The sequence below is a fragment of the Pleurodeles waltl genome, chromosome 6 (genome assembly GCF_031143425.1).
Source record: "Pleurodeles waltl isolate 20211129_DDA chromosome 6, aPleWal1.hap1.20221129, whole genome shotgun sequence".
In the NCBI taxonomy this organism is placed as follows: Eukaryota; Metazoa; Chordata; class Amphibia; order Caudata; family Salamandridae; genus Pleurodeles; species Pleurodeles waltl.
The window spans coordinates 1,096,048,190-1,096,071,464 of NC_090445.1; the positions used below are offsets into that span (position 1 = coordinate 1,096,048,190).

Sequence of the window (23,275 nt, forward strand, 5' to 3'; positions counted from 1 at the left end):
AGGCCGGGAAGATTATCCTGTTGTACCGGAAACAGCCGTACAGCATTCTGAAGCGGTTCGTGGTGTGGGCCGTACTTCTGGTGAGTGGCAGAACAGCTGACGTGTGGTGATGAATACATTGTCCTAAATGCTGACTCCTTTGTTTTCATTAGTGCTGGTCGTAAATACCTTGTATTCCTGGAAACACACCTTTGTGTTTTAAAATGGTCAGAGGACCTGCTCCAGCACACTGCAACTCATAGCTGTATGATACCTCCTTTAATGGGTGAGCACTTAAGGATCTCATTTTACTTTCACGTTAACTAACACGAACCATTGCAAAACACTTAGCAACTGTGTTAACGATACATAAACAAACAACATACCCAACCCATCACTCGAATTCCTGGAACGGTGTGAAAGGGTATCCACATTAACAAAGTACAGCAGTGCAATACTAACAGTAGAAGGCACTGTACACATGCTGGTAACATAATACTAATCACAATTGTGCCGTCTGGCTGCCTTCAGTTGCACACCTCCTCAAAGTATAGGTGATGCTGTGAGGTAATCTGGAGAGTAACAGGTTTTCTCCCACACAGACAAGCGGATAGGCAGCCTGGATTTTTATGTTTTAACCACTCCAGAAATTTGTCACCGTGTGGAAAGTTGCACAACAATGTTTCTTTTACCTTTTGTTAAGATGTTAAGGCCCGTATTTATACTCCGTTTGCGCCGAATTAGCGTCGTTTTTTTGACGCAAATTCGGCGCAAAACTAACGCCATATTTATACGTTGGCGTTAGACGCGTCTAGCGCCATAGTATGGGCAAATAGCGTCATTTTTTGGCGTGAACGCCTTCCTTGCGTTAATGAGATGCAAGGAAGGCGTTCCCGTCTAAAAAAATGACGGCGACGCAAATGCGTCGTATTTATACTCCCGGGCAAAAATCACGCCCGGGAGTTGGCGGGTCAAAAAACCCCGCATTTGCGCCACTATTTAACGCCTGGGTCAGGGTAGGCGTTAAGGGGCCTGTGGGCTCAAAATGAGCCCACAGGTGCCCTCCCCTGCCCCCAGGGACACCCCTGCCACCCCTGCCCACCCCAGGAGGACACCCAAGGATGGAGGGACCCACCCCAGGGACATTCAGGTAAGTTCAGGTAAGTATAATTATTTATATTTTTAATTTTTTTTTGGTGGCATAGGGGGGCCTTATTTGTGCCCCCCTACATGCCACTATGCCCAATGACCATGCCCAGGGGACATAAGTCCCCTGGGCATGGCCATTGGGCAAGGGGGCATGACTCCTGTCTTTACTAAGACAGGAGTCATTTAAATGGCGTCTGGGCGTCGAAAAAAATGGCGCAAATCGGGTTGAGGCGATTTTTTTGCCTCAACCTGACTTGCCCCATTTTAAGACGCCCTAACGCCATTTTCCCCCTACGCCGGCGCTGCCTGGTCTACGTGGTTTTTTTCCACGCACACCAGGCAGCGCCGGTCTGCTAGCGCCGGCTAACGCCATTCCATAAATACGGCGCCCGCATGGCGCTTCAGAATGGCGTTAGACGGCGCTAAATTTTTTTACGCTAAACTGCGTTAGCGCAGTTTAGCGTCAAAAAGTATAAATATGGGCCCAAGTTCTTCCACTTCACCACCTGTTTATACTAAAATCACAAGGCACCATGCTTATTTTGACTCTGAATAAAATTATCCCAAAAAAGAGATGTCCAATTTTATTTAAAACTGAGCATAACTCTTATTACAAATATAACTGATCTCATTTTATGATAAGGAGGAAACCAACATTAAATGAATTAACTACACAACAAATACTTTGGAGGTTTGTTTACCTTCCCAGATAGGCAGAGCAATATCAAAAGTAAACATAGTTTTCAATTTTGTCACTCAGGCCCTCATTACGAGTGTGGTGGTCTCAAGACCGCCACACTCGCAATGGCGGTGGGACCACAGCAGACAGGGCGGTGGGTCTGCTCTATTATGACTGTGGCAGATGGGCAACGGGCCGACAGCCAGCACCGCCAGGTTGCCGCCTGTCGACAGCCTGGCGGTCTCAGCAGTTGCAATTCGCCAGGGCAGCGCTGCAAGCAAAGCTGTCCTGGTGATTACGAGACCCTTTTCCGGCAGCATTTGCATGGAGGTCTCACCACCATGCAAAGGCTGGCGGAAAGGGAGTGTCGCGGATCCCATGAGGCCTCCTGCACTGCCCATGCTCTTGGCATGGGCAGTGCAGGGGCCCCCATGGACAGCCTTGTCATGCATTTCAATGCCCGAATCACGTGCAGTGAAACGCACGACGGGTGCTGCCGCACCCAACGCACCACAGCATTGCCGCCGACTTGATTACGAGCCGGTGTCAATGTTGTGGGGAGTTTTCCGCTGGGCCAGCAGGTGGAAACGCTGTTTTCGCCCGCTGGCTCAGCGGAAAACTCTTAATAGGGTGGCCAGCATACCACCAGCACTGGTGGTATGCTGGCTGCAGCGGCTTCAGCCATCCGAAGCTGTAATGAGGGCCTCAGTGTGTCATCCCAATATACCTTGGTTACTCTTAAAGCATGCACAACAGCAGTTTCCAAGCCGGAATCAATGTATGAAGAACCACTGAAGAGAACATTTTTACCTATGTTCACACTATCTTTTAAAATCTGCTAACATAAAAGTTAAAGCACCTATCCAGGCTGAGGGGCGATTATATCCTCAACAATACCTGAGGTATTGTGCCACTAACACATCATAATTGTCAATAAATCAAAAAGCATAATCTAAGATAATACCTTCCTAAGTCAGCAGCAAATTTGAAACCATGTAGGTTTATTAAATAATTAAAATCATTACGGAAGATTAACGTTATGGATGGTCAATCACTAATAATCGGGGAAATTGCATTGATGCAGCATGAGAAGGCATAAGGCCTCTTACAGCAAAATTCAAGGATGATAGAAAAACTCTCAGAGATAGGCAAAGCAAATCGCAGAATCGTAGGGCATGGTTGGGTTTCTAAGAGAGAGAGAGATGGCCCTGACTCTACTTCAAAATAACACTTATTTTTATAAGAAAATACACAATAAAAATCACACTGTCAGCATAAAGTGAGGAGAATGTTACATGGGCTCAACTAATCGTTGTACAGAACACAAAACACATTACCAAACCCCATCTTCTAAATTTATAACGATAAGTTCCCTTCTGACCTAATTTCATCTAATGTGGCAGTACAAATCTTGTCACACACAAAACAATGCAGAGTTCATAAAATGAACAGGCCCTCTGAGTCTCAGGAAGGAATAAAGGGTGAACCTTGAACAGTTGCAATTAAGAGGACCGCTGAGTTCACCAAGAACAACATATCACTTCACTTGCTTTGCAAAACATTTCACACTTTGATGCGGTGGAGAAAGAAGAAATAAAAACACACAGTCACATGTTGAATTCAAGATGGAGTCAAGGCCTAATGTGGCTAAGTTAAGAAATCTATTCCTTCAGTGTAAAAAATCATTCATAGTCATAACCAAGTATTTATTAATCAGGAAATATCTCCTACATTTATATGTCATTTACATTCACACAGTACATATCATACACTGAAATCCGCATTACATTAACTAAATATTGCTTGTATTGGATTGTTAAACAGTAAAAGGACCGAATCCATAAAATAAAACATGATTGTGTGTGAACACTCAAGGGAGCACACTAACTGAAGTAACAAATCTTGCAAAAGTCACTTTTCTTCAAGTCTGAGCGCACATGAAAAAAGCCAGCTCTACTGAAGTACCTGGTTCAAAGGATGAGAACAGATGTGTCTGGCTGTGATAGTTTTCTCAAATGGACAGCCCAAGATGAGTTACATTGCATTGAATAGAAGTCAGTGAACATTTCACAAGTGACTCCAGCATGTCTGCCTTCAGTAAGGCCCCATAGCATTGTGGTAGATGTAGTCCTTTCATCTTTAATTTACAGTTTTACTCTTCCTTTAAAAGTACAGTACGGATAGATATGGAATGAGATAATCTCCTTTCATTTAACAATCTAGAGGAATTTAATTTTCACTGAAGTAATCTCCTGACATCTTAATGTTTTGCATCACTTAGAATTCTTCAGAGGTATTCCACGTTTTAGGTGGTGCTGACATTGAATGCTGCATAATAAGTCAAGAAGTAAAATACCTAAGTATACCTGTTGGAGCAAGGCAGAAGCCCCCTCAGCACGGACCTCTGGTCGCCACATGCTACAGACCTCTTCACATGTTCATGGTACATTTATCCAATGTATTTTATATATATAAGGTCACATAACCTGCACTACTCCTTAATTTATATAATTCCATTAGTTAATTTTTAATAAATTGTCAGACTAGACTAAGTTATGGGTTTCTTTGAAACAAAGGATCTACTCAATTTCAAAGCCCCTTCTTCAAACTTATTTGATATCAAACAGAAAAGTTTAAGCCTCGTGGATCTTTCTTTCTAAAGTTACTACAGAATCAAACCTTTTTTCCCACAGTGCAGAGTGTAACAAATGTTGTGTTTTCTTCCTAGGGCTCACATATGTTTCCTCTCTCACAAATTTCAATTTAAGGGGACAGTATCTTCCCAAAGACTTTTCTCACTATCTGAGAAAAGGGCGCCCAGATAATCTTGCAATGGAAGAGTACCTCAGAGAAAAAATCTTCTAGTCAGATGCCCGATTGGTTTGTAACAAGGCCATGTAGGTGACTATGAAACCTCACATACCGTCGGAGTCTCTTAATCTTTCACATGCACGGGAAACTTAGTACTATGTCTCAAAATTGTATATACACATTCAAACACAAACTTTGCACGAGAGCAGTTGCAACATTGTGACATGTATTTTCTTGACCTTTACACCAGCCACGGAGATGTTCTTCACATACCCTGAATTATACTTTAACGGCTAATGTTATAATCCTAGGACAAGGGCATGTTAGAGGTCACACTGAATCTGATAGCAGCTTCCAACATGTTTGAACACTGCTTCTTGTGACATCTGAGGAAGTTTGATGGTAGTAGGATTGTAGGGTAACAGTGGCTCACCTGTTTTCTACACAGATTAATTGTGCACATGAGCTTTAGGTCTAAAATGTCACTGCTGGTCTCATTCCCTCATCCCTTTCGTTTATGCCCTGGCATCTGTATTATCAACCTCGCATTGTTGTGCTCCATGAATGTGCAGCCGTAGAGGGAGGTTATCCAAAGGCATAAGAAAGCTCATGACGTGCACACATGTGCCTCGTTTCCACAGGGGTCTGAGGCAGCTCTTACTCTACCATCTGTCTACACAGCTGAGGTTGTCTACTAAATGGTTGGGGGTTGTATGTCACAATAATGAGGACAAAAATATTGTGGGGAAACAATTTTGAGGTCTTAATATCGAGGACCAAAATATCATGAAGGTAAACATATGTAAGTAACTATGGATTTACTATTCTGAATTTATATATATATATATATATATATATATATATATATATATACATATATATACATACATAACTTATAGGTACAAAGATGTGAAGTTAAGAATAGTAACCTATACATGCTTATAAATATTTACCATCACAGTATTTTTGTCCTTTATAGTTGAACCTCGAAATTTTGGCCTACTGATATTCTTTAGCCGCTATTCTGGCAGATGGATGAGAAATGCCTGAAGCTTATTTCAAAGAAGATCATGCTTAGGATGTGAGATTCCGAGAATACACAAAAAGATGACAACACACTCCAGTTATTAACAATGAGAGGCACTACTCAGTGTGACTAAAGTGTTTTGTCTTTAAGCATAGTATGAAAGCTCATGTAGCTGCCAAGTTCAACTATGTTTTTACCATCTTTGACTTTCAAAGGCATAAGACCGCTTCTCTTTTATAAACACCTGAAATGATTGTCTCAAACATTCATATCAATGCACTTACACCATAATTCCCAATAGTTAGAACTGAATTTGAACCTCAGAAAAGTTTCCAGCTGGTGCAAAATCTAGACTATTGGTTACTGAAAATAATCTTCTCAGAGTTCTGAAATATGTTATTGTACACAGCTGGTCTTTCAACATCAGGCTGAGGAAACACAAGACCAACCTCCTTTTCTATACCAAAAATGTAGAGGAAAAACAGTTTATGTACCTCCAGATACAATACTTCACTCATACCCACATAATTACTCCACAACCAGTCCAAATAAATCATATTTATTCCATCACATGAAACTATTAAACAGATAAAAAACAGGCTGGGCGCTGTCAGTCAATAATGTTTCTCCATGGGATTCTTCTTGGTCACAGGACTCTAATTATTAACCTTTCAAATAGACATAGTGCACTGAACACAGGTGTGCTGGTCACTTTATCTATGACCATCAAAAATTCTCCCTTCACAAATACAACCTGGACATAAAGTACAATCAATAGAGCCAATTAGCTAAAACTATATGTTGTCGATCAGCAACATACCAAAGCCATTTATGTGATGGAATAAATCACATAATAAATACAATAGTAAAAGCAAAGACTATCATATTGTGTGCATCACATACAACTTTAATGACACTACAAATGTCCTGTTGCATATCATAAAACTTAAATGACAGTACAAATGACCTGTTGATAAGCTCTGTACATTTCTTCAAAAAATGTAGGACCACAAACTTTCTTAAATGTGGGAATTGTACGTTATGTGTTACAGGCACTGTGAAAATGTGTGTACTGCCTGTATGCACAATGTAGCAATCCCACATTTAAAAAGATATTTCAGCCTTTTCAGATTTTGAGTGGTAAATTTGTCTAAATTTCTTGTCAATTCAGCATATACATTCTCAGTTCTAGAAAAGGTAACTATTGCTCTTTCTGGTAATGTTCAGCAAACACACAATTCACAGTCAAGATATGCCGTTGTTCCTGGACAATCGACTTGAATTTAAAAACTTGAGTGGAATACCTGGTAATCAATCTCCCAAATTATTATGTTTACCAGTTGCCTGTTGTTTCAGTGTTCCATGAACAACATTTATTTACCAAAGTTACCCTCTCTTCAGACCATTTGACATTTTTAATTTTTAAAGTTTTAATATAATGCTATTAATAAAATTATATTTGGTACGTATACATTTTTAATATGGAATCCTGTCAATTGTCTGGGTGGGATGAAAGCTAGACATGTGTAATAAAGATACTTGCAGGTCTTTTTTCTACTACAGACTATTGCAGCCAGTTTGACATTTTCTTTACCAGTGTTGCATTCAAACATTTCCCTTTATTTCAACTCATAGAGGAGAGAAATTTGAATTTCAAAGGATTGCCAGGAAAACCACTATATATTGTATGATTCATTAGTGTTGAACTCCATATGAAAAATAAAACATCTATAATTTAATTTAAATTTGGATGCTATGTTTCTTTGTATAAACTGCCAAACCGAAATTTAGCATACAGAAGGGTATAGAGACTGCTTATGGAAGTGCCAAGTCTTTGTAGCTAATAATTAAACAAAAATAGTTGTACAGGAAAATGAATGTAGCCACTTCAATAACCACAGCAGTATCCTCCAAGTATGAGGCAGAACTTTCAGGTAGACAGTACTGCACTGCTGTTACTCTACTGTTGTATAGAACGAATATTCATCAAGTATCAACACAAGCAAATCCTTTCTTTCTAGTAGGTCTTTAATTTACAGATCACACCACTGATGCCTTGCACAAAACAAGGCATTGACCTAACATCTGGCAAAATATATTTATTCACATATTTGGTCAATCTTTTCAGTCACTTTTATGCAATAGACAACCCATTATGGAATAATTTCTTTAGAACTCACATGTTTGTTTCAGCCATTGAAAATAGCCAAGTCAAAGTCTAGAAGGAGTAAAGAAACAACCTCTCCCTTACCCTTACATTATCAGCACATATAATAAAACCAAAATCGTGTTTCAAGCAAATCATGACAACGTAGTTGTGTTTGGTGCTATCTCTGAACTCCCAAGGCCCACAAGAGCAACCAGGACACTATAAGCTCTGTATTCCAGGTCTTTATAGGCCTTATACTTACAGCCATAAACCTAATGTCATACAAGCATGTTTAACATTTGGGCCTGATTTATGAAAAGTTAGCACCACCTTTACGTCATTTTTTAGCGCAAAAGCGGCACAAACTTACAAAATATAATTATATTTTGTAAGTTTGCCCTGCTTTTGCGTCAAAAAATGACGTAAAGGCAGCGCTAACTTTTCATAAATCAGGCCCATAGAGTCACCAGCAGACCCTAGCAAACTTGAAGAAACAGCTTGCGTCATGTTGAGCACTATCGCAAAGCCCTATCACAACAATGCAGGAACCCCAGTTGGTACTTGCATCTTGGTATTAAATCGGCAGAAGTTCTCTGTTTTTCATGCTTCCATGCATGTCATAAATGATGCACTAATGCACAATGTGTTTTCAAACTGTAAAGCACACAATGTTCATCGAGGAATCATTTGCATGCAAATATTTCAGTGATATTAAATGCTATTAATGTTGTACTTAATATTGCTGAAATATTTGTATGCAAATGAATCCTCCATGAACGTTGTGGGCCTGATATATGAAAAGTTAGTGCCGCCTTTATGTCATTTTTTGATGCAAAAGCAGGGCAAACTTACAAAATATAATTATAAGGATAGAGGGATAATTATAAGGATAAAGGGATAATTATAAGTGTTCATGCGGTAACGCAATTGCCAGGGGTGGTGTGGGATTTTTCAAACTGAAGAAAGTGAACTCAAAATGTCTGGTGGCCTGCGAACGGAAACATGAAATTCAAAAACTGATGTAGAGGACAGCTGGGAGTAAATCAGGACACAAAAGCAGTGCAAACTTACAAAATAGAATTATATTTTGGAAGTTTGCGCTGCTTTTGCATAAAAAAATGACATAAAGGCGGCGCTAACGTTTCATAAATCAGACCCTGTATACTTTACAGTTTATATTACGCAGTTCTGTGGGGAATATTGGGTTACCCTGTTTATTTGTAACAATGTGTATTCAAGCCACCTAGTGCAAATAAAATGAGATAAGATGCCATGACACCAACATCAACACACACAGTGCTGTCTGCGCCAAACCAGGCACATCACACTTAGGTCACTACCCAAATAACTAAAGTGAATCAAGTCAAACTCAGACTAAAATGAGTCAAAGTAAGCGTAGTGAATAGCAATTCAGCCTCGTGGTTGGAAAGAAATGGCAGATCCTCTGCATGACAGAAGGTTGTTTTCTGCACACTGCTTCAATGAACTGCAATGCAGGTCATAAACACAGAGAGATGTAAAGAGTGCAGTGGTGATCAATGGAATGTGCAGGAGTGTTTCTTCATACACTTTGTGATGTAGGACAAGTCAGCGCATGAACCTTCATTCTTGGAAAAACCTTTCTATTTCCACACAATTATTATCAATATTACAAAATTTGGTTTCTATGTATCTTCATCATCACAGACTCATGTGCTACTTTTAATATCTAAGAATGATGACCCAATTGCGGTTCCAGATTCCTTTCAGTGTGTTATGTGTTCCACTAGTGATCCTGTGCTCTTTCTCATTTGGTAGGGGCACCCACCGAAGGTGCTGTCTCTATCCATTACTCTTGACTATTGTAATTTGAGGACAGCACTGCGGTCGCTGAAAGCACAGTTCACTTTTAGGGTGACACTGCCCTTGTTGGTCACTGGTCTGATAGCACTGATTTAGAACTGTGTCACCTATATTTTTTAAATCTCCCTTTGTATCTCCACTGTTCCTTTTTTTTAGACCTGGATGTGATGATAGGTGAGTTTGTTTGGCACAGGGGACACCGATGATGGGCGCTGTCTACTCTTAAACTCCCCACTGAGGGTGGTGGCTTGGGACGCCCAGATTTAAAACAATATTATCTAGCAGCCAGCACTTCACAGAAAAAGGCTTCTCTGTGCTCCTGCAACCACCCAATAATGGTAGCCATAAATAATTCTATTCCCTGACCCATCTGAAATTGTGGGCTGAACCAGGAATTTCCACCATCTCTGACTTATTTTCAGCTGGTGAACTGCTAACGTTTGACACACTCAGGGTAGAATCCATGATCCCTCCTGGTCACTTCCTTACTTATGCCCAAATTAAATGATCACTGAGGGCTTTCTTAATGGTCTGGGACTTGCAGCCCACCATTAATGTAGTAATTCAAGCACTCTACAGTTTAAGGGATAGTACACTTTTTTCCTGATGGTTTTATCAAACACATCTCCAGCACTAGGATCAGGCCAGAAATTCATTACGAGCAAAATGGAAGAGTGATTTAGATGTAAAAATACAGCCTTAAGGTGTCTCACAGTTCAGGATTTAAATATATCTGGTTCAACATCCTAAATAGAATGTACCTTACTCTATGTCACACCTCCAGGATCTACCAAGGAGCATCTTCTCTGTATCCTCAGTGCCGATCTCCAGACATGGACCTGCCCCATGTCTGATGAATGTGCAGGGCACTGATCTGCTATTGGGAGGGTGATAAATGATCTACTCATAAAGCTGCACACCATCGATGGAATAATTCCCTGGAGGAACAGGTATTGGACCTCTTCTCTCGGCCAAACTTGGATTAGAAGTTGACTAAATTCTGAGATCTGACTCTATTGCTAGTAAAGCATCATATAACGATGCTTTGGAAGGACCCTACCTTTCCGACGGTACAGTCCTGGGGCAGGATCTCAATCCCTTTGCTGTCATCCGAGAGCGTCCATCTTCATAGGAAAGAGCGAGCAGGCTTATGCAAGCACCCCATTGCCCCAAGATTTGGATTCTGTAGTGGAAGCATTTAAGCAAGGCATCAAGGATGATAAACATTCTCCACGAGAATTCTGCTACTGTCACACTACATCATTGGTCTTTTGCTTGGCTAGTTTTCAACTGAGGTAGAGGTTTTCATGTTACACATTTGGGGCATTGCAGCCTGTGGCTAATTTCCTAGGCTGGACAGGGATGTTGGCAGTTCACTGTTCCTCAATAGTACTGCCCATTAGATTTGGCGGGTGTGGAGGGGAACATGTTGGGGTGGGGTGATGGGGATGTTTATAATACAGGAAAGGATATGTACTGCTATAAGAAAAATTACATGCCTGAAACACAGTCTTCTGGAACACTACTTACATTGATTTATTCTATCTGGAACACTACTTACATTGATTTATTCTACCTTATTAAAACTGCATACTATATCTGTTTGAAAACTGCAAAGAAAAAGATATTTAACAAATGTGTTTCACCAGTGAACAGGAACTTATCCAGAAGGGATAATTATAAGTGTTCATGCAATAATGCAAGTGCCCTGGGTGGTGTGGCATTTCTCAAAATGAGGAAAGTGAAATCAAAATCTCTGGTAGCCTGCAAGCGGAAACCTGGAATTCAAAAACTGCTGTAGAGCACTGCTGGAAGTGGATCAGGACACCCGAGGACAATGATTGGGCTGAATGCATATGAATGGCCAATACAAAGCTGTTGTGGAAAGAAACCTGGCCACTGTGTGGCCTGCAAATTTCCTTGTGAGGGTTTATTTGAAACCATAAAGCTGGCACTCATCAAGAATGTACCTCAGTACATACCTCTAGGCTGTGAAAACTCTCTTTCCATGTTTGACATCAAGATCACAGTGATCCATTATGGAATTTTGGTCAACCCTGAAACATCCCCTTCTATACCCAAATGATTGGCTTCCCAACACACAGGCGTAATTGCCTTTTAACGTTTAATCAAATGTAAGCCATTCATGCCACAGGCATATCATTCAAAGGGGAAGATTTACAAGCCCCTAGCGCCACTTTAATGTCACCTTAGCATCACCTTAGCGTCAGTTTTATGAAACGATTTTGGTGACCAGGGACCTAAGTGATTAAAACTGCCTCAGCAACACCCAGGTATCCCTTTATTAATGGGGTGGATGGGAATAGATTTAAATCTAAAACAAGGGGCAAAGAAGGATATTATTGGTACCATGATGATTTCAACATCAACATGTTTCTGCCCTACACTTAATGGCCTAATACTCGGTCCGGGGAATTCATCAGGACGAGTTCTATCAAAATCTCACCCCTGGTAACAACCTGTGGAATCCTTTCCGAAGCTGCATGCCACTCCTTAGACATGCGAGGTGAGCACTAAACTCACCCCAAAATAGTGTAGTACTCAATGTCTAACAAGTGCTACCTGGAAGGACAAAACCAACAAAGCACTGATGATCTGCGTGCATTGGTGAAGACCACCCAACCAAGTGCTCATACAAGAAAACACCACCTAGATGTACCTCCTAAATATTGCTCGTTCTGATAGGGCCTCTAAACCTGCTTTGAGTAGGTATTGGGGTATGGAGACACATAGAACATGTAGGAACTCAGGGGACGTTTACTTTAAAAAAATCCAAGTAGGCTTCTTGTAGACAGTAGGCACCACAAGCTGGCAGCTAGTTTCCATCAGTCTTGACTTTTGGACCCTAAGGGAAACAGAGGCGTCTAGATGTCAGGGTTCTTTAGAGTCCAAAACCGAAGAGTTTTTCTGGTGTAACCTCGAGGGCGAGTTCTTTCGGTGAAGTTTCTTTGCTTCTGTTCCAAATTCCAACTTCCAATATGATTCTATGATAGGGATATTGAAATATAGCAATCCTATACACTCGGTGAAGTCCATTATATAATCAACCACGGTCCTACACCAAACCATAATTTCTATTTTTTTTGACAACGTCAAAGATTCAGTGATTTCCAGAATCTTCAAAATGTTACAATTGTAGGAGAGGTGGGAGCAGGTGGATTTGTCTGCCTTGCCCCTGAAATTTTTGATCATGCGATATTTTCCATGGTGGTGACATCGTTCTCTACTTATCCGCTTCATAACTGAGCCTTCAGTATCCGGCCAGCCTGAAGCTATAGCTAACTTCTAATGTATCAGTTCTGAACAATTTGTAGCTTTCACTGCCAGATTAATTGCTGATCAAAAACGTAATTCTTATGTCACAAGAAGAACATTGCAAGGCAGAAAAGAAATGTATTTTAAAACAGTGTGCATGTGTCCGATTGCCCCAGAAGGACCACAAGGAAAATTGAGTAAAATGCACAGTAAAAAACGCAGGTGTCCGAAGAAAGCAAAAAAAAACATGCAAAAAATATTAACCTTAGCTTTACTGAATAAACCCACGAACATCGAGTAACACCATTTAAAACACAAGTACACAATACTGTCTTACTCGTGGTTTGTGAAACAGATTTGTCAGCTGGATCACATTTCACTCACCCTGGCTTGACAAACGCACCTCTGTGGAAAAACAGCTTAGATTAACTAAAATACAAACCAAAAAGCGAATTACTTTCTCTACAACAACAGTAACATTAGATAGCACTCAAAGCTCTGATCTTTGAATGGGCCCAGAACGAAGTCAAAAGCTCACCAAGACAAGTTTACTTCTCAAGGACGTTAACTGGCATTTGTGAGTTATTCAATTTATGACATAAATAGTAACCTGTTTCTGTGAGAGGCAATTGTAAAAAAATTATACCGGGGGAAATCACAAAAGTGGTTGTCTTAAATTGCCAAGGTTAGGTCAGTGGAAGAGCTAAACACGCCATGTACAGACTAACAATTCTTCATATGTACCGCTAACAAGATAAAGAATGTTATTTGTGGTTTCACTGCCTCACAGCTAGCAGGGATGCCAACAAAACACAGTTTCAACTACAAATTCAGTCTTCGGAAGTCTCAGAATTTTAAAGCTGCTGTTATCAGCCACACGGCTCTCAGCAGTGGCCTATTTATTTTAATTTCTATATCAGTTTAAATATTTGATGCATACAGTGAACATAATACCTCAGAGCAATGGAGTACTTTATAGAAATTTTCCTGTTATGGATCTCTGTAGGACTTTAAATGCGTGATAAAGGCCTAAAGGACTTTGATCTTCGTATGTTTTGAAGGGGGCACTACTGCCACTGCGGACTCCAGCCCAGTGAGGTAGTCCTGTTAAAAAACCCTCATTAGTTTATTATATGCCTTGGATGCAACAGTGAGCCCACGTGGGTGTGGTAAGTTTCAGCTTACCCTGAAAATGTGGCTTGGTGAGAGGATAATGATGCTCTTATCATGTCCCAAATTCTCAATATCTCAAATACACAGGTACCTCAGATTTGACAACATGATATCTGTGTATTAAATAAATGTTGTCTTTTACAACATACCTCTGACTTTGCATTCATATTTTATATTTGTGCTGTTTTCAAATACTAATCACCACCCAGGGTAAGGCTTAACTAGTCCACCACAACTATCACTGGAGAGTCAAGCAAACAACGGTAGTCTTGGTTAACATTTGCTAAAAAAAAAAGTATAATTATTCCTGTAATGTTGAGAAAAACTACAATGGGAACAATTAATACATGACAGTGCCCCCAGCTGACCGAGAACCTTGACAAATCACGAAAATAGTGCCCTGTCTAATTATTATTCATTATGCAGATTTGTCTGCAAACACCGTAAATGATCATTTTGTGACATGACCTTTTAGTACATATTTGTACAAAAGTCCCATCTCAAAATGACTAGCAGGTTGCAAAAAGCCAGTGCACAATTTACAACCACTATTTGCGACTTGGCTTATTGTACATTAGGCTCTTACTCTGCATAACAAAAAAATATGATGGCTTTAATAAAGCAAAGTTTTTTTTTAATCTTTTGGGGAAAAAACTGCTTGTCCCTTGTCACAAGTGGGATAGTGAACAGTTCCATATTTTAGTTTCCAGAATGGCCTATGGGCAAGACTTTTAGTTTGAGTTCTGTTTGCATTTAGCAAATACAAGTCCTCAGATATTTTTCCCACTGGGAATTTTAATTCCAACGTCCAAATACTGAAAGTTAAATAAACCATTTGTAACTACTGAACTGAAATTTGCAGTGAGGCTGCGGTGGTGCCAGTTTAGGAAGCCAATGGAGTAGTTTTGGACATTTGTTTTGTGTTATTTCATGGACTGTAACAGTAACAGAAAAGCAGTTTGTGGAATTTATCTTTTGTTCTACGAAACAGGGGAAATGGTTCCAGCATTGTGCTAAGAAATATGAAATTTTGTGACTTCTGCGCCATCACGTTGTAGTTCGTGAACCACGCAAAACACCACAAAACATAGTCAAAATGTGCCCAAAATGGCGAAACTGTGACATTGTGATGAATTTCATGAGATGGAAGAGTTTTGCAAAGCAAACAGTTGATCCATTCTGTGTGAAAATCCCTCTACAGAGGAATTGATCACGTTTTTGAGGAAAGGTTAGTGCAACACTACAATGGAGGCTCACTAAAGTATGGTTAAGGACTTGTTGTCTGAAAGGCTGAAAATTAGAGCACTTTGAAAGGAAAGACTTTCAAAAAGTGTTGAATCTCGATAAAAAACTATCAGATTTGCAGATGAGTCAAATTTACACCAACATTATGCAGGCCTTACTGTAATCGTCATATGGAGGTTACAAGTTACAATGTGTAACGTGTGGCACAAGCAAATGTGAGGTACTAAAGTAATTCCCATATTTGATGCCAAAACGAATAATAGACTTATTTTGTGGGTCATCCACCTTGAGTCATCTCTTGCTTCCTATCTGAAGAGATCATCTTTCACAATATGAATTTCTGTATTTTATTAGTCTAATTTGGAACATTCTGATGGAAATCGTTAATAAATATTTATTGGACAATCGCACAGAAATAAATCTAGTACTGTTTTTAACCAAAAGTTTAGAGGTAGGACTATGACCGTAGCTGAGAAATGCTTCCAGGAACTGTTGGAGAATTATCTTCAATCTCCCTTGATTTACCATTATAAAAGATTTGAAATTGAAGGCATTTGGTGAGATTACTGTACTTTGGACATGTAGAATTTACTGAGTTCCCTGCGAGCAGCCAAAGAATCATTGCCCTGAAGAGAAAACTGAACCATTATGTCATCCTCCAAGTCCCTCCAACTTAAGGCAGTGTCCAAACTTTGCCTTGATCACTAGCTGTAATTGGTCCTTTGGAGATTCATTACTGCACTTCAGAAGGCAGGTGTAAATAATCACATGAGGTCTCCACCAGTGCAAGCCCTCCACTTTACGTCACCGCAAACAAAAACTCTCCACAAGCTTAAATTGGACCATATTTATGTGGCTGTCTGATGGAAAGCCATGGAATATTGATGATTCAAAAGGGGAAGGGGAATTTCATATGCTAACTATTTTGCAGTCTCCTACACAAAGAGTGCAAGAGATCGTAGGGAGGTGAAGCAAATTTATTCAATGTTTGTTTTACCAAAGACATTTTACTGTTGGGTAGTAGTAGTGCAAATGTTAAGGGACCACGTGTAAACAATAATAGTTCCCGGCGTTCTGAGGATGTGATCTGGAAAACACAATCGGTATTATTATATCGCTTTGAACAAATGATTCTAGACTCTAAAAGCTCTTCAGAGCCACTTGTTTATGGTGCTCTTCCCAAGCTGAATGTACCAGCACTTATTAACACATAGCATATATATATATACATATATATATATATATATATACCCTTCTTTTGTAGCTGGTTTTATCAGATGACAGGTCTTTCGTATGATGATAAACTACTAGAAGTAGATAATAAGCATTGAAAACGTTGAATATCGTCATCTTTTAGATCTCTTCCAGGTAGGCTGCAGCCTTTGAAGATTCGAGTATTTATTATGATCTCATGATACTACTGAATTGAGGTAGATATTGGTGATATCAGTGGAGTGATGTTATTCAGTCCTTCTGCATTTGATACCTTAAAGTGACACCCTACTTTGCTGAATGTATGAAGTCGGGTCCGAAGACGTAACCATGCCATAGATTATATCATCCATTTCTGCTTTTCAGATATTGTCCTCTTGGTTCTACTTTGTCACCGAGTCTTTTTAAATCCCAGTTACTTCATATTCTGTTTCCATATTTTTACAGTCTTTTGGTTTTACATTTATCACATTCAAATGGCACCCAGATTCTTCTGGAGTTGTACGAATTTGGCCTTTGTGACACTGGTGGTTAAATTACACATTGTATGCATCTATTTTGGATTGATTCTTACCAGTGACAACATACTCACTCTAAAACAAATGTTTGGAGGGCTTTTTTTAGAAGCTAGATGTTGAGAAAGAGACTCTGAATGCAAGAAGGGACAGATACTTCATTCTGGTTACTCTCATGTGAATAACATGCTAAGCCCCCAGCTGTAACCTGACACAGATAGAACACTCACACTACATTGCATCACACAGAACACGTGACATACACCACACCACTCCGCATGAGACATCAGACTAGGACAGAAGACAGGATACAAAAGACAAACAGGGAATTATGACCTATTAGCCCAGCTCAAGAGCTGTTGTCCGATTCTTTTGTCTACTTTGGAGAATCAAGGAGTCATCCCTGTATCTCAGCTGTCACTCTTTCCCTAAATTTATTGTCGTACAAGCAAGTGCTCCTTTTTAATTGAGAAACATGTTGAAGAATCAAGCTTTAATTTCTTTCTAACTTGGTAACTGTTGTGAGAGTTGCAAACTCTATTTTTTAGTGATGTTGAGTTTTGGTGGTTCAACAGATTTAAACAGCATGGCATGTTTATCTACCATAATGTAGAAGCATGAATATATCCGCAAAACCCTGTGTCACCTGATGTGTGTCCCAGTTGTCATCAGATACCGTATCAACCAGGATGTCAATCTCTTACTGCCAAATTTGTCCAGTGAAACCCTAAAGGACTAATACTACTGGATCAATACCCAAGAGCACGATTGGGGATCACATGCATGAAATGGGATGAAGTCCTTGCTTCTCTATGCCCGAGCAGCATCAATCTAGAACAGTCCAGTTCTCCAAATAATATGAATTACTAACCTTCAGTGGTTTAGATGAAACAATAAAACCTAGCTATATTTGAACATCCCCGTGGGTGTGCTTACTTCTCTCAGAATTCCAGTGGCAACATGCTGGCCTTGTCACTAGGGCAATTTTTAAATAAACATAACAAAATACAACTGCCCTTCCAAAGATAGCCTTTTGTCTTGACTTACAAATGTCACCAATCAGAAAGTCCTTAGCCTAGAGTCAGGCACAGTTATAATTGTTTGTACATAAAGCATGTTCAAGTTTCATACCACACTAGAAAACTAGAAATTCGGCATTTTATTGTCATAATACCTTCTGATGCTCACAGAATCTTAGTTTCTCTGTGCCTGCAGATAATCGATAATATGTAAAGAAAATACACGTCTCTATCTGGTGACCTGAACTTTGGACTCCTTGATAAATCGAAAACTCACAGCACGAAGGACCACAATGCCATGTTTATGGGTCATGATTTGATTTCAAAATGCAAAAAAGAATAACTAGTGCATCGCTATAGAGTAACCGAGCAACTGACTTATTGTGCCACCTATGATCCTCTCACATTCCACACATTGTATATCCCAGAACACTACCACTCAATATTCCACACCGAACACATACATCAGACCAATGAAAACAATTAACAAATGTTTTAATAGTTGACCTACTCACAGGTTTGTATCCATTTGTCACCTGTCCTTTCAATTTGGTATTCTTAAGCTCCAACAGGACTGGGTGTGGCTGGGGTATATAGTAACTAGGAGCAGTGCTTACTTTGTTTTAAAAAACACTAAGCACAGGGCTTAAGGGTTTTTTAGTACCATACGTTTTTTGCACTATACCTTTAATGTGTTGGTGTATAAGTTATATTATTGTTTTACTTCCCTTAATTTTCAAGTGCCTTCCTGTTGTTTGTTACTGCATGTACTCTAGCACACATGGGGACAGACCTACAAGAAATTGGTGCATCAGTCCCGATGCACCACTTTTCTTGTGCCAGTCCTGCCCCACCTAACGACACTATGGTTGCGCTGTATTTACAATACGGCGCACCATGGAGTTCAATAGCATCATAAGTTATGACGACATTGTGGCGCTTTGATGGATTAGCGCTAGTGCAGCAAAGCACTTGGGAGGCCCATAGGCTACTATGGGCTCGTCACTTTAACGCCTGCCCAAAGCAGATATTAAAAATGATGGAAAAAATGTCACAGTGAAATCTTGTGAATTTCACTGCGTCATTTTTTACGTCCTGCCTGCGTGGGAACGCCACCCCTTACATACATTATACCTGGTGCAGGTATAATGTGGTGCATGGGGTTACAAAGTGGCGGAATGCTAGCATTGCACCACTTTGTAAATATGGCGAAGGAGAAGGGACTCCTTAACGCCACATTAGCGTAAAAAAAAAGTGATACTAGTGTGGCGCTAAGAGGCGCTAGGGCCTTGTAAATCTGGTCCATGTTCTTTGAATGTTGGGGTTGGCAGGTGGTGGGTAGATGACTAGGGACCAATGGGAAGTTGTTATGTCATAGGGTGCTTTTGCTCTGTGTCGTATTTACCTTTTCATATATCTTCATTACACTCAGTTTAGTGATGAGGAGTTCACCACCTTATACTTCTGATCACCTTGTCCAACCTTGCTTGTTCTTTCTCAAACCTACTTTCTACTGTTGCCATTGTTTTCCCATCTTTCTCTTCCTCCTTCTTTCTACCTTCTCTATCTTTCTCTTTTCTTCCTTGTTATGGGCCAAAGTTTGATGACAAAAAATAGGTTTTGATCCCAGAAATGACTATCAGTGCCCACCACATGCAACCCCGGCATAAATGAAGGGCTGCCTATGAAGATAAATAGTTGAGGTTCATGGGACTCAAGTGGGTTCCTCTCTCTTCCATCCCAGGTTTTAGTAGTATCTTGTTTAGTAAACTGGCCATCTCACAAAGAATGAATAGAAACAAATTGAATGTAAAATCTTCCCACTTTTTGCCAACCACCACTGTCCCTCAGCCTCCCTGCACCTACTGGGTCATGGTACACTTTTTAAGCCATTTCGTACCCCTGATCTGTTCAGAATTCTGCGAGGATGTGCACCAGGACAACGCCCATGTGGCCTCATTCAGGGCTAATTAGTATCCTGCTGGAATAATCTTCAAGGAGGCAGTGAGTTTGTGGTCTGGCTCTTAATGATACATATATTGCGCATCCACTGCACAGAAGCAGCTAAGTGCTTATCCCTCATGAATCCACAATGTGTTAATGGCAGGGAGCCGCGAAATATTAGGCCTGTGAGCTTCATTGATTCATAGCTGCCTTTGAAAGGGCCACCACCCAAACAAAACATGACAAAACAAGCAATGACGAAGCCAATAGTTCGGGATTTTATTTAGTGAAAATATTTCTCCTGGCTTCACTAAATTCACAGCACAGATTTAAAGAATGTGTTGCGGCAGGTTAAACCTCCCTCACACAGAAGACAGGTACAGTGCATATTGAAACAGCACAAGCCTCACTCTCACACAGTGGGTCAGGGCACGGTAGTAAAAGTTTTACTCAAGCATACATAACATATCCAGCACCTTTGTAAGGATCCTGAATAAGCTAAATATTTTTATCAATATCAACATAATTCCCATGTGCTTCCATTTTATTAATTTCCATATCAAATCACATTGAAGTGAGCGAGCAACATGAAATGCCCCAGAAATTCGGGATGATGGGGAGGAGAGGGGGAGGTCATAAAACCAGCAAAGAATCAGGGCTTGTCTTACTGCTGGAGGGTGAACACGTAACCCGTGTCACCGTGTCTAGAGTACAGTGTCCCGCACTTGATACCTCACCCAGAGTATCGATACCACTTTTAGCAGCCTGAACTGGTGTGTTATATTCAGTTTTGTAAGCCACATCTGTGTTATGTCCTGGACACTGCAGGACACCTATCATACACTGTTTTTAGACCAGGAGGCCACCTCTAGAATACTATGCTTACTCATAAATATGTAACGTCAGGATGCCATATACCAACACTGCATAGTTTTGATTCCACCTTTTGCGCTTTCTTCCACCACCAGGCACTCCCTGCCTTTTTATCTCAATCTTGAAGGTTACTTTTCACTCCTGATTTCTCCCTTTGTTACTGTTTTTATGTCCTTTTCTTCCTCCTCCCTTCCCCTTTCATGTTGTTCTCTCTCCTGCTCTGCATCAAAGTCTCTTGACGAAAAATAAGTGTTGGTTCCCTAAAATGTGTGCCAGTAGGCCTCGCCTGCAACCACGGCTCAAATTAAGCACTGCCTTTAGTGGAGGCAACAAAAGAAGATTTGAGACCAGTTCTGGAGGGAACTTCTGTGGTACTGTGCTGGAGTTCAGAAGTTCACCTCTAACCCTTTCTCTCTAGTTCTGGAGATTTCCTGGGCCACGTCTGTCATATTGTATTCAGTTCAGGATTACATCCCTAGTTTACTGTAGTCATGTGTGGAGGGATCACCTGTTGTGGAGTGCCCAGTTCTGAATTACTCTTTTGGAGTATTGGTTTCAGTTCTGCTGCTTCTGCCGGCAACCTCTGTTGTACGGTTAACCACTAGGAGCCTCCAGAAGAAGTATTGCTTTAATTTCCGGTGGCAACATCAGCAGTGCTGTGTCCAGCTGTAGGTACTGTTTATTATGCACAGCTTTGAAGGCCACATCTGAAGAAATGTTAAATTGCTTTTTAGTGATGTATGTTTTTGTGTGATGTCATTTGCATGAGTAAGGGGGTGGATGGTGAGTGCATGAATAAATTAAAATGATTTGGTGAGCAAGTGGGTGGATGAGTGAGAGTCAAACAAGAGTTGAGTGCATGGATATCCACATGAGTAATTGTGTGAGTGGTTGGAAACTGGCTGGATGAACGAATAAGTGGAAGGGAAGAATAGATAAGTGAGAGTGGATGAATGGACGAGTGGATGGATTAATTGGTAATTGGTTTGCAATTGCATAGCTGAGTGGCTTAATACATTGACACGTCTATCTTTCTATACTTGGGACTCTTTGGCAATGTCAGCTTCTTTCCCAGGTGCATGTCCTGGAAGGAATATGCTAGGAACCTTAATTGTTTAATAATATGTTTTATACTGAAAAGTGCCAAATTGCAATTGATCACGTGACCAAACGCTCGGGAATGAAGGGGGAGTGCTGAGGGTGTTATAGGGCAGAGGATGAAGATTCCTGTGCTGCAGAAGGATGTGAACACAGATCCTACCACCTATGTCATAGAGGCCATGCTACAGATGGGTCAGTTAGGGAGGTTACAGCAGGACACACCAAAGGCAGGATCATTGGGGCATGAGTCGCAGTACTACCCTGGGCTCTTCTGCTGAGATCATAACACTGCTGGCTTTTATTGCTTGGCTAAAGCTCGACTCCTCAGGACCTGTCCAGCTCGCTGCATCTACCTATGGCATGGGATTGGGGCAGGCAGGTACCTCTCCGGACTGGGACATGAGGGTGATTTGACAGAAAGCACTCACAGCTGTTGCTGGAGGATGATGCTGACTCCACCTGAATGTGGTTGTTGATGGGGAGAGCATCCAGGTTCGCTGATGGAAGGATAAGAGGAGCAAGGGAGTCAGAAGAGAATGGAAATGTAGGTTGATAGGAGGATTACTAAGGAATGGAGCACCGTCTGCCTTCATGCGCTGTATTCATTGTGGGCAGCGCTGCAATGTGATCCTCCACTCACATCCATGAGATTATGACAGGATTTAGGTGAAAGAAAAGAGTAACATCACAGCCACTGATGCTGCATAGTTGGGTGGCTTTCACAATCGCTGAAAGGTGGCCACTTGAGTCCTCAGCAGTCTGTGGCAGGGCTCTCTGTATGTTGTGGAAGACAAGTGTCAGGGTTGAGGAAGCAGAAACAAGGGGGAAGAGGGTCAAATCCAGGCACGAAGTAGGAGACTCCATTCAGTTGCAGAGGCAACAGAGCCCCAGAAGGCCCAAGCCAAACCCATGTACTCTTCAGGTCTTGCCAACAGGCAACTTTTAGTTGTTAGCTGTCTCTTGTTGACAACACCTGTTATGGACAGTACCAAAACCTACAGTAGGATTTGGGATATCCAATTGCTTACTATTGGTTGGCATTCTTGCTGAACTGATTTCCTTGCTTCTTATTAAATGCCTGCCTCTTCTTGTGTTTGTCCCTCTCCTAGAGCATAGCTTCATCAATACTTTTTCATTGAATGACTTGTACCCTTCCACTGCCAACATTCAAGGCACCAGTTTTTTCTTTTTCTTTCAGCACTCTGTGTGAGTGCATGCGTTTTCTTGCTCTTTCTCGTGTTCTGTTTTCACTACTGTCTCTGTGTTGCGCCTCTCCTCTCC

At 40.7% G+C, this 23,275-nt stretch overlaps 1 protein-coding gene across 2 annotated transcripts in view; it reads left to right on the forward strand.

Moving 5' to 3' along the window:
* Positions 1–23,275, forward strand: part of LOC138300602 (heparan-alpha-glucosaminide N-acetyltransferase-like) — a 1,159,463-nt gene that overhangs the window by 1,019,135 nt on the left and 117,053 nt on the right. For both annotated transcript variants that reach the window (XM_069240195.1, XM_069240196.1), the window contains one exon: positions 3–80. In XM_069240195.1, the coding sequence (XP_069096296.1) occupies positions 3–80 (78 nt within the window). The remainder of the gene's footprint in view (positions 1–2; positions 81–23,275) is intronic.